Here is a 13,226-nt window from a genome sequence, read left to right as displayed (position 1 = left end):
GATTTGGTGCTCTTTGATGTGTGGCTTTTCTCCATGCTTCAAAAAAAAAAAATTGTGCTTTTTATTAGCATGCTTCTCCCTGAGCGCTCATGCGACTGGAAGGGATGCGACCGTGCAGGTGAAAGTGACCAAGGGGAGCAGGCGATGGGAGGAGAGGGCTGGGGAGCCAAGCACACGGCTTACGGCAAGGGAAGTTGAGCACAGAGGTGCGGGTAGGGGAGGCGATCAAACTAGGCGGCTAAGGGGAGCAGATCCAGCAGGGCTGAGGAGGCGAGCAGGGTAAGAAGCAAGCGAGGCTGAGGTGAGCCTAAGGGAGGCGGGGTGAGTGATGTGCACTGGTAGTAGCAGAGGGGAGCACAAACTAACCTTAGACCCAAAAAAATTAATTAAGTGACCACTTAATTAATACAAAAAAATAATAATTAAGTGGCCACTTAATTAATACAACCAAAATAAAATTGTCTGAATAATACAACCAAAATTACAAATTATTACTACTTTGAGGAAGCGCAAACACCTTCGATGTCTGGGCAGCGGGCGGCATCCAACCCTCAAGCTACTCTCGCCTCCCTTCTCTCCAAGAGGGAAAAGCTGCAGGAGGAGCTCCGTCAGGTCGAAAAGCAGGTACTTGGGAAGCTCCTGTTCTTTTCCTCGTGATTCAATCAGTGTTTTTTTTGGGAGAAATTAGGGTTTTTGTAACAGTATTTTCTAACTGCTACAAAACAACCCTAATTTCTCCCCAAAAAAACACTGATTGAATTACGAGGAAAAGAATAGGAGCTTCCACTCGTGCAGTGGTATAGTTTTTTTAACGTGAAAAAGACCAAAACCATACGAGGGAATGTTTACATACGCATATACAGGTGGAAAACTCCAGGCGGGCGGCGGGGGCGGAGACCTACACGTACATAATACACATGCATACATGCAAGATCTTAAGTCTAATATGCACATACATACATACATAATCAGCTTTGAAAGATGAATGTTGTGGCACTGCATCACAGGGTTAGATGTGTTCCATAGGTTAGCCTACACACATGTGAGCAGGATGAAGTTGATGAATGTGAGAGGCTGTAGCGAGTGGAAGGGTCATATATGATCATCCAGGGAGGACCTTAGACATCTGGGCGGGGCATTATTTTCCTAAGGCCAAGTTTAATGTGTTGTGGCATTCTAATTAATGTGGGCTTTCTTAACGTCCCAACCAAAGCGTTCCAATGTTGTTGTTATTAATGGCCCTTGGAAAGGGTTGGTCGGTGAGTTGGGATGCACATGTGTCAACTGGTAAAAATATGAGATCAGGGTTGCCGATGGAAATCAATCTCGCACAAGCACACACACGCACGAGTAGTGAATTTTGGTGCGTTCTAATGTTTGAGGTGCATTTTTTACTTCATCTGACCAGTTGTGACTGGACTTTTCTGCAGGTTTATGACCTTGAGACTACTTATTTACAAGACTCAAGCCAGGTTGGGAACGTGCTAAAAGGGTTTGAGGGTTTCCTTTCATCAACTAAGGGTGCAGGCAAGTAAGTAATGATTCTCATTTAAGGGTCTACCCGCCCCTTGGTTTGTTGCATAATCCATATAGAGTGTAGATAGCCTTTAAGGTTTGAAACAGCGATAAGTGAAAGTCTCAAGGTTGGAACATGATAGATCTTAATGAGTAGCCTGCTCTTCTTTGCAGCTTGAAACGGCCTAGGAAATTTCAGCCAGAGGATAGGCTCTTCTCGTTGTCATCGGTTACATCGCCTGTGGTATCAAAATAACTTAAAAGCCCATTTTTTATATCCAAAAACTCCTATGTATGCAGCATGTATGTGTGTGTGTGGGTCATTTTTACTACTCGAGAGACACTCTGCAATGTTAAGGACTGACTTGTGACGATTGAGGCCCATTTAGGTAGAGGAGCATGCAGCGGGTCGTGATGCTGGTATGCCTTTTTTTCTGTTTTGCAGTGCTAATACTTCTTAGGGTTTAGCTTAAGTGCTGTTCAATATGACTGACTCTACATACATCACTGACTCTCTCTTGCAGATGGGAGAATGGATGGCATTGGACAGAGCCGCAGCAAGACAGTTGGGTTGCAAGCCAATGGCCCGTAAGCTAATCAATCTTAAACTGGAAGCTGAATACCCTATGCTTAGCATGAGTTTGCATGCTGCAGTTTGATTTGCCAAATTGAGCTGCCTGTGAAGCATTTGACTCTCCTTGGATGGATGCGTTCTCAAAGTGAAAACATTTCCAGAATCTTTGTCAGTGCCACTTCTTAGCCTAAGGATATTCTGCAAAGACATGAATAGAGACTTAATACTAAAAGTAAAGAGACAAGTAGAGTGGAAAGCTGTGTGTTGTTGCATTGAGACACAAGGCCTTATTAAATAGGGCCCGAAGAGGTACAAGCAAAGCATCAAATCTCGAATGCAGGGGTGTGGGTTTTAATCAAAGAGTTATGTCTTTAGATGAACAATTGTGTCATATCCTTTGGATAGGACATGTGTTGGTTCTGAAAAACAAAAATGTTCAGCATAAATACACAGAAACAGCAAGAACACATAGTAGGGAGCAATAGAGTGGACATACTAGACATGAAGTGATAAGATGTGTACAACCACAAGTACTGTAACTATTTGGCCCTCCTAACTCTTTTCACATGATGGAACCATTGCCCAGACATTGGACAGGTGGAAGAAGGCATGGGAACATGTGAAAGGACGAAAGGACCAGTTGTAAGAGAGATCAGAGCAAAACAACACAGCATGAAATAGGTGAGTGAATCTATATATAATGGTGAGTGAACATATGTACAAGAGCCCTCTGATGTGAGGTGACTCTGAGTAGAAGAAGACCAATGCAGAAGCAAAGATGATGTTGGAGCTGAAGCATGGACGGTGACAAAGGCTCGCGTTGATGTGAGGCAAAGGCACTCCGTGAGGTAGTCAGTGTCGAAGGCTCACGTCGGTGAGGCAAAGGCACTCCGTGAGGTGGTCGGTGTCGAAGGCTCACGTCGGTGGACGCAGAGGCACTCCGAGGTGGTAGTGGGCAGCAGACTCGGGTGACAAGGGTGTTGCGGTACTTGAATGATGATGAAGAGCAGAGAGGGTTGCTGTCCCGAGTGGTGGATACTCTGGTGAACAAGGGTGCTGCAATACCACCCCTATGTTCTCCAACGAAGGAGTCATGGGCATCGTGGAGAAGAGCGGAACGCTTTTCCCGAGTAACACAGAGACGGTTCTTGTAGAACAACCAACCGTTTTGTACTGAATAGTGGCCAGGCTCAGAATTGAGGGCCAAACTGTCCTGAGTACCAAACTCATGGGAGTCGACATATTGGTCTTTCATACTATCTAAGTCCTTCCCCGTGATTTCGGCAATCGTAGATTCGTGGACTGCCTGGATGCTGGACTTTTGACTAAGAGCATCTGCTAAGAGGTGCTGCAAGGTTGGAAAACTGATGGACATGGGTACTATAGGCCTGACAAAGACATACGAATGAGCGGGTTTGTTGGGCGGTCTTAGGAATGTCCCAATCTAAGATCTCCTGAACCTTTGATGGATCTAGTCTAATCCCATCGGAACCGATGATGTAGCCCAAATACTGAACTTCCTTAACACCAAAGACAGACTTTTTGGCGTTTATTGTAGAGCTGATTATCTTGCAAAAGTTGCAAGACTTTCTCCACATCTTTCTCATGCTGCTCCGCAGTGGCTGAGAAGACTAGTATGTCATCAAGGAATATGAAAACACACTTCCCAATGTGGACTGCGAAAATCCTAGACATCATCTTATTGAAGGTTGCGGTTGCATTTGTAAGCCCAAAAGGCATGACTACGAACTCGTACTGACCAGAGTCTGTCCGAAAAGCTGTTTTTGGAATGTCAGCTTAAAAAATGCGGACCTGATGGTAACCACTATTGAGGTCGATCTTAGTGAAAAACTTAGCACCGTCTAAACGCTCCAAAATGTACTCTATCCTTGGCATAGGAAACTTATTCTTGATAGTGAGTTTGTTTAATGCCATGTAATTCACACAAAGGCATGCAGACTTGTCTTTCTTTTGGACAAATAGGATAGGTGCAGCAAATGGGGAGGAAGAAGGCCGAATGAATCCGGCTCGGAGAAGCTCAGGTAACTACTTTTCTAACTCACCTTCTAAAGTCTTGGAAAGACGATAGGGAAACCTGCTAGGAGGATTTGATCCAGGGACCAAATCAATGTGATGGTCCTCAGGGCGAGACGACGTTGTTAGAGGCACGTGTGTGGCCCAGCGCAGCTTCTCAGCAGCAGGTGTACCAGGTCACCGTAAGCTGCAGCGTGACGCTGGACTTTGGACAGTTGGAGCCCTTTCGTACCTGAGCCAAGCAGTTTTCAGACAGCAGCTCTACATCTCTGACAAAATCGCTGAGGGAGTTCTCCCGCGTTTTGAAGGAGCTCCTGCTTCGTTGCCCTCTGACGACTTCTTCCCTGCTGACTTCTTATCCCAACACCCCCCTTTTCCTGCAGCAATAATTTTCTGCAACAAAAATCAGCTGATTGCAAAGGTATTTGCTTCATTTTTTTTTTGGGATTTGCAATTGAGCATGTACAATTATCAATTGAGCAGGTACAGGTGCCAAATTGCTCAAATTTTGAGCAAAATTGGCAAAATTGGGTGACATTGGTCACATTCCGGGTCAATTTGCAGGACATTGGATGTCAAAATTTGGGGCTTTTGATGTAATTGTGCCATTGGGCATTCATACATGCTGTATGATGTGAGCAATCTCACATTTGGGGCAAAATTGTAGGAAATTGGAGTGCAAATCAAAGGGCTTTTGTGCCAATTGAGTTGATTTGCATGCAGGCATTGGCATTTGATGCTTTGGGCAATGTGTTGATGCCTGTCAAGCACTCAATGTGCCTGTAAATCAAGGGGCTTTTATGTATTGGATGTATATGTGGCCAGGGGGAAGCATTGTGAAGACTCTGGATGCCTTCATGTGCGTTAATGTACCATGTATGATCAGAAATTGATCTTGAATCAAGGGGCTTTTGAAGATTTTATGCTTGTTGAGCTTGGCAAAGCAGCAGGGAAGACTTTTATGCCTTGAACCCTCAGAAATCCACTTGCAGTCAAGGGGCTTTTGCCCAATTTCTGTTCGAGACTGTTGTATGCAGTGGTGGGGACTGTCAAGGTCTGATTGTCACTCATTTGGACAGCCAGGAGAGCATTTATTGCTGCTGTACTTGCTGGTACAGATTTGGTACAACTTTGTACAAGTTTTGGCATGGTTGTACATTGATTTGAGTGAGGAAAAGGCTCATTTTCAGTTGCTGTACTTGTCGGTACAAGTTTGGTACATCATTGGTGAGCACTTAGTACTGCTGTACAGTTCTTTGGAAGGGGAACAGAGCACATCTAAGGTGCTGTCCTAAATCTGCAGCAACCAGATTTTGGTGATTTTATCACATACAGTGGGAGTAGAGTTGCATTTGTGCTTCCGTAGTGGGAAATAAACCTTGGGAGAACAACTGTGAGCACTTTGTGTGCTTTTGGTGCAGTGTTTGCACATCTTGCAGGGAGTCAGGCATTGACAAAGGTTGCATATTGCTATGGCAACCACAGGTGAGAGCTCTTCATTGCTTCACATCAAGAAGCTTGAAGGCTCACATAATTATGACATTTGGCAAACCCAGTGCTATAATGTGTTGCTCCAGAAGAAGCAGCACAAGCCCATCAAAGAAAAGGGTGTAATGGAATGGGAAGATATGGATGAGCTAGCAAGATCCACTATCATGTTGTTTGTGTCAGACACTTTACTTTTCAGCATACGTGAAGAGAAGACAGCTTGGGGAATGTGGCAAAGATTGCAGGACTTGTATGCCCGGCAAAGTGCCTCAAGCAAAGTGTATTGGTTGAAGAAACTCATAGGTCTTCAAATGAAGGAAGGGGCGTCTATGACAGCCCATCTAAATGAGTTTAATGGTGTTGTCAGCCAGGTCATCAATCAAAAGTTGGCAATGGACGATGAGTTCAAAGCCACCTTTCTCTTATGCACTTTGCCAGAGAGTTGGGACACATTCAGGAAGCAATTCAAATGCTATGCTGTCATATGCAGATGTGGAGGGTGCTCTCCTTCAAGAGGAGATGAACAGGAAGAACAACTCTGTTGGAAAGTCCAATGCAATGAATGCACGTGGGAGATCCTAGCAAAGGGGTAAAAGCCAAGAACGGGAAAGGAGCAAGTCCCGCTCCAAAAAGGACTTGGAATGCCATTATTGTGCAAGAAGGGACATATCAAAAAGCAATGCTACAAATGGAAGAATGATCAAAAGGAAAAGGGCAAAGGCAAAGACAAAGACAAAGATGAAGCCAAAGATGCAAAGCCAAAAGGCAAAAGTGGAGTCAAGATTGAAGAAGTCAATGTGTCACATGCAGGTGACAGTGAGGATGAAGTCCTATTCACGTCTTCACTTGATGCCCATTCACTTCTTGCAGGAGATGGTCATGGTATGCACTCATGGATCATTGATTCAGGTGCCTCCTTTCATGTCACAGGTTGCAGGAGTAGTTTATTTGGGTGACAACCATGCATGCAAGATTCTTGGCAGAGGTGATGTGAGGCTTGTGTTTTCAGATGGCTCTCAGCTTATGCTCCATGATGTCAGGCATGTGCCTGAGATCAAGAAGAACTTGCTTTCTACTGGACAGCTTGATGATGCTGATTATGTTACCACATTTGGTCGTGGAAAGTGGAAGATTAGTAAGGGCTCACTGGTTGTTGCCAGAGGCTCTAAGGTGGACACTCTTTACTTCATGCATGCTGGTGTTTGTCACCATGCTAATGTAAATGCAACCGAGCTGCCGGAAATCTCTATGTGACACATGAGTGTCAAAGGAATGGAGCAATTGTCTCGTTTTGGTTACTTGCCTTCTCTAAAGTTCTCAAGTTTTCAGTTTTGTGAGCATTGTATATATGGGTGGCAGGCAACTCCAGTGCCCCCACAAGAAAGCTCTTGGACAGAAAGATGCTCAGTTAGAGCTTGTGCATACAGATGTATGTGAGATGCCTCAGCTTTCTTTGGGAGGGGCAAAATATTTTGTGTCCTTTATTGATGATGCCACACGCAAGGTGTAGGTTTATCCTCTTCGTTTGAAGAGTGATACATTCTCAGTGTTTGTAAAGTTTGTTGCTCATGTTGAGAATCAAACTGGCAAAACACTGAAGGCTTTGCGTTCCGACAATGGTGGAGAGTACATGTCCAAACAGTTTCAGGACTTTTGTGATGCTAAAGGCATCAAGAGGGAGCTCTCTACTCCTTATGATCCTCCACAAAACGGGACAGCAGAGAGGATGAACAGGACCATTCAGGAAAAGGTCCGTTCTATGTTGTCACATGCTGCATTACCTCATGGTTTTTGGGCTGAAGTTGTTATGACAGCCGTTCATCTTATAAACAGGTCACCTAACATGAGGCTTGGTGGGAAAGTGCCAGAGGAAGTATGGACAGGGAAGCCTCCGTCCTACAAGCACTTGAGAGTGTTTAGTTGCGTTGCGTACGTGCACATACGCAGGGAAATACGCACCAAACTTGATCCTAAGTCTCACAAATGTATATTCCTAGGATATGGTGACAGAGGTGAAATGGGGTATAGACTTTGGGATCCAGTGAATAGAAAGATTATACGCAGCAATGATGTCATTTTTGATGAAACATGCATGTATAAGGAGCCTGCAAGGCAACAGGAGCCTGGCAGAGTCATCTTTGATGGTGATGGACATCATGGACAACAACCAAGGGCTGTAAATCAGCCATTACAGCAGCAAAACCAGCCCTTAAATGGTGCTGAAAATGGTCCAAATGGACAGCCAGAGATGGCAGAAGATATCCCTATGGATATCCCACAGTTAGAGGAGATATCGGGCATGATTTTTCAACCTTATGGCATTCACCAATAGGTGATATGCAGGCTGGACAGCAACCTGCAAATGATGGTCATTGGGTATGGAGGTCCACAAGACCCTCTAGAATCCCTGACAGGTTTGTTCCAGGGGTTGACTACTTGATGCTCACTGACTGTGGGGAGCCCTCTTGTTATAAGGAGGCTTTACAGAGGGCAGACAAGGCTCTTTGGGAGCGTGCCATGAAGTCAGAGATGGATTCTCTGCACAAAAATGGAACATGGAAGTTGGTGCATTTGCCTACAGCCAAGAAGGTTTTGCCATGCAAGTGGGTTTACAGGCTCAAAGTTGCACCAGATGCAAAGCCAAGATACAAAGCCTGGTTAGTGGCTAAGGGCTTCAAGCAGGAATATGGTGTGGACTTTGATGAGATCTTCTCTCCAGTGGTCAAAATGACCACACTTAGAGCTGTATTAGCTTTGGTTGCTCATGATGATCTGGATTTGATTCAGATGGATGTGAAGATTGCTTTTCTTCACGGTGATCTCCATGAGGAGATATATATGCAACAGCCAGAGGGTTATGCAGTGAATGGAAAGGAGAAGCTTGTATGCAAGCTGAAAAAGAGTCTTTATGGGCTCAAACAGGCACCAAGGGAATGGTATCATAAATTTGATACATTCATGAAATCCCAGGATTTCAGGAGGAGTGACATAGATCACTGCTTATACACCAAGAAAGCTTTGGATGGCAGTCTATTGATCCTCATCTTGTATGTTGATGATATGTTGATTGCCGGGAAATCTCGTAAAGAGATGGATGCCTTGAAGAAGAGGCTGCATCAAACCTTTGATATGAAGGATTTGGGTGATGCAAATCACATTTTGGGTATGCGGATACTTCGGGACAGAAATCAGCATGTGTTCTATTTGTCTCAGAAGGAATACATTGGCAAAGTTTTGCAGAGGTTCAATATGGATGGGGGGAAGAAGACTAGTACTCCTTTGCCTCCATATGTGAAACTCAGTGCTATGGACAGCCCACAGTCGGATAGTGACAGAGCTGATATGGCCAAAATTTCGTATGCTTCAGCTTGTGGCAGTCTCATGTATGCCATGGTTGCTACCAGGACAGACATTGCATTTGCAGTGGGAGTGGTTTCTAGATACATGGCCAACCCTGGCAAGAAGCATTGGGAAGCAGTGAAAGGTGTCATGAGATACCTGAAGGGCACACATGATATGTGCATTTGCTTTGGCAAACAGGATGCATTAGTGCATGGTTACACGGATTCGGATTATGTCGGTCATCCAAATAACCGGAAGTCTACTACCGGTTATGTGTTTATATTCACAGGAGGTGTTGTGTCATGGATATCCAGGATGCAGAAGTGCACTGTCTTATCTACTACAGAGGCCGAGTATATTGCAGCCACAGAGGCTTGCAAGGAGGCATTATGGCTATCTCGGTTAGTGGTTGATTTGGGTTATACAGGGGATATTCCATTGTTGCATTGTGACAGTCAGAGTGCCATCCAGTTGGCAAAGAACCCTGTCTTTCATGAAAAGACAAAGCATGTGGATGTGAAGTATCACTTCATCAGAGAGGTGATAGAGAACAAGCAAATTCAGCTTGTTAAGATTCATACGGATGACAACCCGGCTGATCTGTTGACAAAGAGTTTGCCTCTAGAGCGGTTTGCTCATTGCAGACACTTGATGGGCATTGGATGAGGCCAATTTCAGCCTTGATATGGCCTTGTATATTATCATGTACATGCTGATTTTTCTTTTCCTTCATTTAAGGGCACTTTGCCTTTAAGTGGGAGGTTGTTGGGGTAAAGGCATTATGCCCACCCTTGTAGTGTGTACAAGCCCATAAGTTATAGTACATAGTACACTTAGTACTTTTAATGTACTAAGTGCACTATGTGTACTTGAGCAAATATACATGTGTGATAGGGGAGTCACACACTCACACTTGATGAGTTGACTTATCCCCACATGTCTCTCTCTCTCTCTCTCTCTCTCTCTCCCCCTTCTTCTCTGTGTATGTCTCCCACATGAAACCCTAACTCTAATCTCCCTTCATTTAGATCTTGCACACCCCGGGAAAGAAGAATGTAGTGGCCGATGCATTGTCACGAAAGCCGTATGTAGCAGCTATCTCGGTTGCCTCTCATGGGGACTTGTCTACCATGCGTGATTTGTATCATACGGATGCTGATTTTGCCACTATTTGGGCTGATTTGATGGCTGGTCATGCACATGCCTCATATGTAATCAAAGAGGGTTATCTCATAAAAGATAATTGCCTATGTGTGGTGTCTGACATGAGGCAAAAGATTTTGGATGAGTGCCATGCCTCTTCATATGCTGGTCATAGAGGCATAATGCCTACTACGCACATGATTGAGCGGTATTTCTTTTGGCAAGGTATGCGGAAGGACATAGAGGCACATGTACGTGCATGTATCACCTGTCAAAAGGTCAAATTTGATAGGCAAAAGGCACCAGGTTTGCTTCAGCCATTCCTATTCCCACGCAGCTATGGGAAAGTATTACAATGGATTTCATTATGGACTTGCCACGTACCCAACAGGGTAATGATGCAATTTGGACAATTGTAGACAGGTTTAGCAAGCAAGCTCATTTCTTACCGGTCAAAAAAGACCATCAAAGTTGAGCATATGGTTAAAATATATCTTGCACAAGTGTTCAAACATCATGGAATGCCGAAGTCCATTGTGGGGGGTAGAGATCCCAGGACTACAAGTCTCTTTTGGCGGGCCTTATTTGATAATATGGGCACCAAATTGGACTTCTCATCAGCTTATCACCCTCAAACGGATGGGCAAAGTGAGGTTGCAAATTCAGCCGTGTTGGATCTCTTGAAATGCTATGTGGCGGATCAGAAGTCTTCTTGGGAGAAGTACTTACCGCTTGTGGAATTTGCATACAACAACACGGTGCATGCATCTACGGGAAAGGCCCCGTTTGAGATTGTTTATGGTAAGGTGGTTTTGCCACCCATCCTTCGCACAAAGGATGAGATATTTGCAGCTGATGAGTATGTAAGAGACTTGGATATTACTTTTGCTCAGGTGCGGACAGCCATTGCAAGGTCACAAGACAAGCATAAAAAGGCTGCTGACAAGCATAGAAGGCAATTGGATGTTAAAGAGAATGATTGGGTATTGCTGAAATTTGAGAAAGCAAGACTTGCAAAGAGGCCTGACAAAGAGGATGCATATCCTAAGCTTGCAACCAGGTACTATGGGCCTTTTCGAGTGATCGAGAAGATCAATGAAGTGGCTTTCAGATTGGCATTACCTAGTCATTGGCACATACACAATGCTTTTCATGCGAGTCTCCTTCGCAAGTATGTAGGGCCGGAGCCCAGTGAAATAAACATTGAGGATCCACCAGAAGTAGATGAACTTGGGAGATCTTGCACTGCAGTAAAGTTGTGAGGCGTTACCTTGTGAAGTTTAAGAACTATCCTTCCCATTGATGCTAAATGGGTAGATGAAGAGTTCTTCAAAGATTGCCCGCATGTGCTTTAGACATATTTGGATGCTTTTCAGTTGCGGACAACTGTTTAGAAGCCGGGGGAGATGTCACCATTTGGCCACCCAATTGGTCCACCCGTGCTTTCTTATCATGTATGTACATTGGACTGGTGTCCATGGCAGTTGTTTATGCCGGGGATTGATGCCACTCATGTGATATTGTAGACTTCGCTTTCCGTTGGGACTTGTGCCTCCGTGCACATGCACGGAAATGCTTGGTGGATTGGTGTTCCATGGGGTCTGGTACCTCGTGTACTTGCCTGGAGGAGCACGTCTATTTTGGTATAGTCTCATGAACGGGGATTGTCCATACCAATGCTGCATTGCATAGCATCTTTATGTGCTTGCTTGCAATTGAAATTGCATGTTGTTTTCATGCTTGCCTGACCAATGTGTAGCTCCGGGTAAAGGGGACGCCCGCCCGTGAACCGTGCGTGTGAAACTGTCTGCTGACATGGTTGTGTGGCGTGTGAATAGGTGGTAAGTATTACCCAATCTAGGCTCAAATAGCCCTTAGGACTTAGCCAATATTTATAAGTGAGTGCGTTCCCATTTCATTAAAGTTTGGGCGCCCAAAAGTCACTTATAAATTATGACCGCTTCCAAGTTCACACTCATTGAAGTCCCGAGGCGGACAAGACTCAATGTCCAGGACCTGATCCTCCCCTTTTACTCATAAATGGGCATCTCCCCATGTCCCTTCACCTGATTGGATCCCAATTCACTTACTTATTAAGAGAAAATTCGTGTTTTCTCTTCATGAAGATTTTTGGAGGCTGAAAACTCTGTTTTTCCACCATTTTTCTCCATTTCCAAGCTCTCCATAGCCATACCCAACCTGCTAGGGTGTTTTCCAAGCTTCCAAGAGTGTTTCCAAGTGCTAATCACTCTCCTACTCACTCCCAATGACTGAAATTCAGCAAAACAGCTCTCATTTTTGTTGTAATTTCTGGTCTTTTTGCTGAAAACCCTAATTTCAGCCCCTCAAGCTCCCACTGTCTCCAAGCTTCAAGCCACGTGGGGCTCTGATACCATGTCGGAATGCACAGCAAAAAATGAGACAAGTGCTGTGGAGAACAAAACGCAGAAGTGTAGAGAGAGAGAGACGCTGTATAAAGTCTGCTATATACACGAAGATCTGATACAACAATAGGTCCCTCCAGTGCTGGTCGCTAGGTCAAAACAGCCGACAGGGCGCTAATGATGTCCACGACCGGCTGATTGGAGATTTCTTGGATTGTTCGGGACTTGGAGATCGGGTAGAATGCGGCCATCACCGTTAGACAGCCACCTTGCATATTGTTTGCAGCCTCTTCTTCATTTTTTTTCCCACTCACCCTCCCTTCACAAGACCTTGTGAACCCTTGAGATGGCAGATTAGCTTGAGATGGTTGAGAAGCACATGAAGATCCCTACTCTCTCCACATTCCCAGTGGATCGACAATTGGACGGGACCAACTACGGCATCTGGAAGGTAATGATGGAGCCTGTCTTGGAGTCTTGTGACTTGGCTGATTTCATTGTGGTTGGTGTTCCACGGCCAGAGTTGGAGGACGGGGAGCTTTTACCCTCTACTAGGAAAGAACGAGAGGCTCAGGCATAGTTGTGGGATCGTGTCAATGCTCATGTGCGTTCTTTCATCTTCCTTAATTGTACACCACAGGTGATTAATCATATCAAACATATGACACTGGCTAGAGGGATTTGGCAGCATTTGGTTTCTTTTGTATAACAGGGTATCACCCATGAAGCAGATTTCGAGATGCGGA

At 44.8% G+C, this 13,226-nt stretch overlaps 1 protein-coding gene across 2 annotated transcripts in view; it reads left to right on the top strand.

Annotated features, from left to right (window-relative positions):
* The first annotated feature begins 467 nt into the window (after positions 1-467).
* LOC147621797 (uncharacterized) overlaps positions 468-13,226 on the top strand; it is a 14,179-nt gene continuing 1,420 nt past the window's right edge. For both annotated transcript variants that reach the window (XM_086822820.1, XM_086822819.1), the window contains exons 1-5: positions 468-624; positions 1,431-1,531; positions 1,690-1,759; positions 1,905-1,935; positions 2,040-2,103. In XM_086822820.1, coding sequence (XP_086678946.1) covers positions 523-624; positions 1,431-1,531; positions 1,690-1,759; positions 1,905-1,935; positions 2,040-2,103 — 368 coding nt within the window. In that variant the 5' untranslated portion in view covers positions 468-522. The remainder of the gene's footprint in view (positions 625-1,430; positions 1,532-1,689; positions 1,760-1,904; positions 1,936-2,039; positions 2,104-13,226) is intronic.

The sequence above is a fragment of the Cibotium barometz genome, chromosome 29, assembly GCF_041138505.1.
Source record: "Cibotium barometz isolate CiBa-2024 chromosome 29, ASM4113850v1, whole genome shotgun sequence".
Lineage (NCBI taxonomy): Eukaryota > Viridiplantae > Streptophyta > Polypodiopsida > Cyatheales > Cibotiaceae > Cibotium > Cibotium barometz.
Note: the sequence above shows the minus strand (reverse complement) of the source record. Positions and strands in the feature narration are given on the sequence as shown.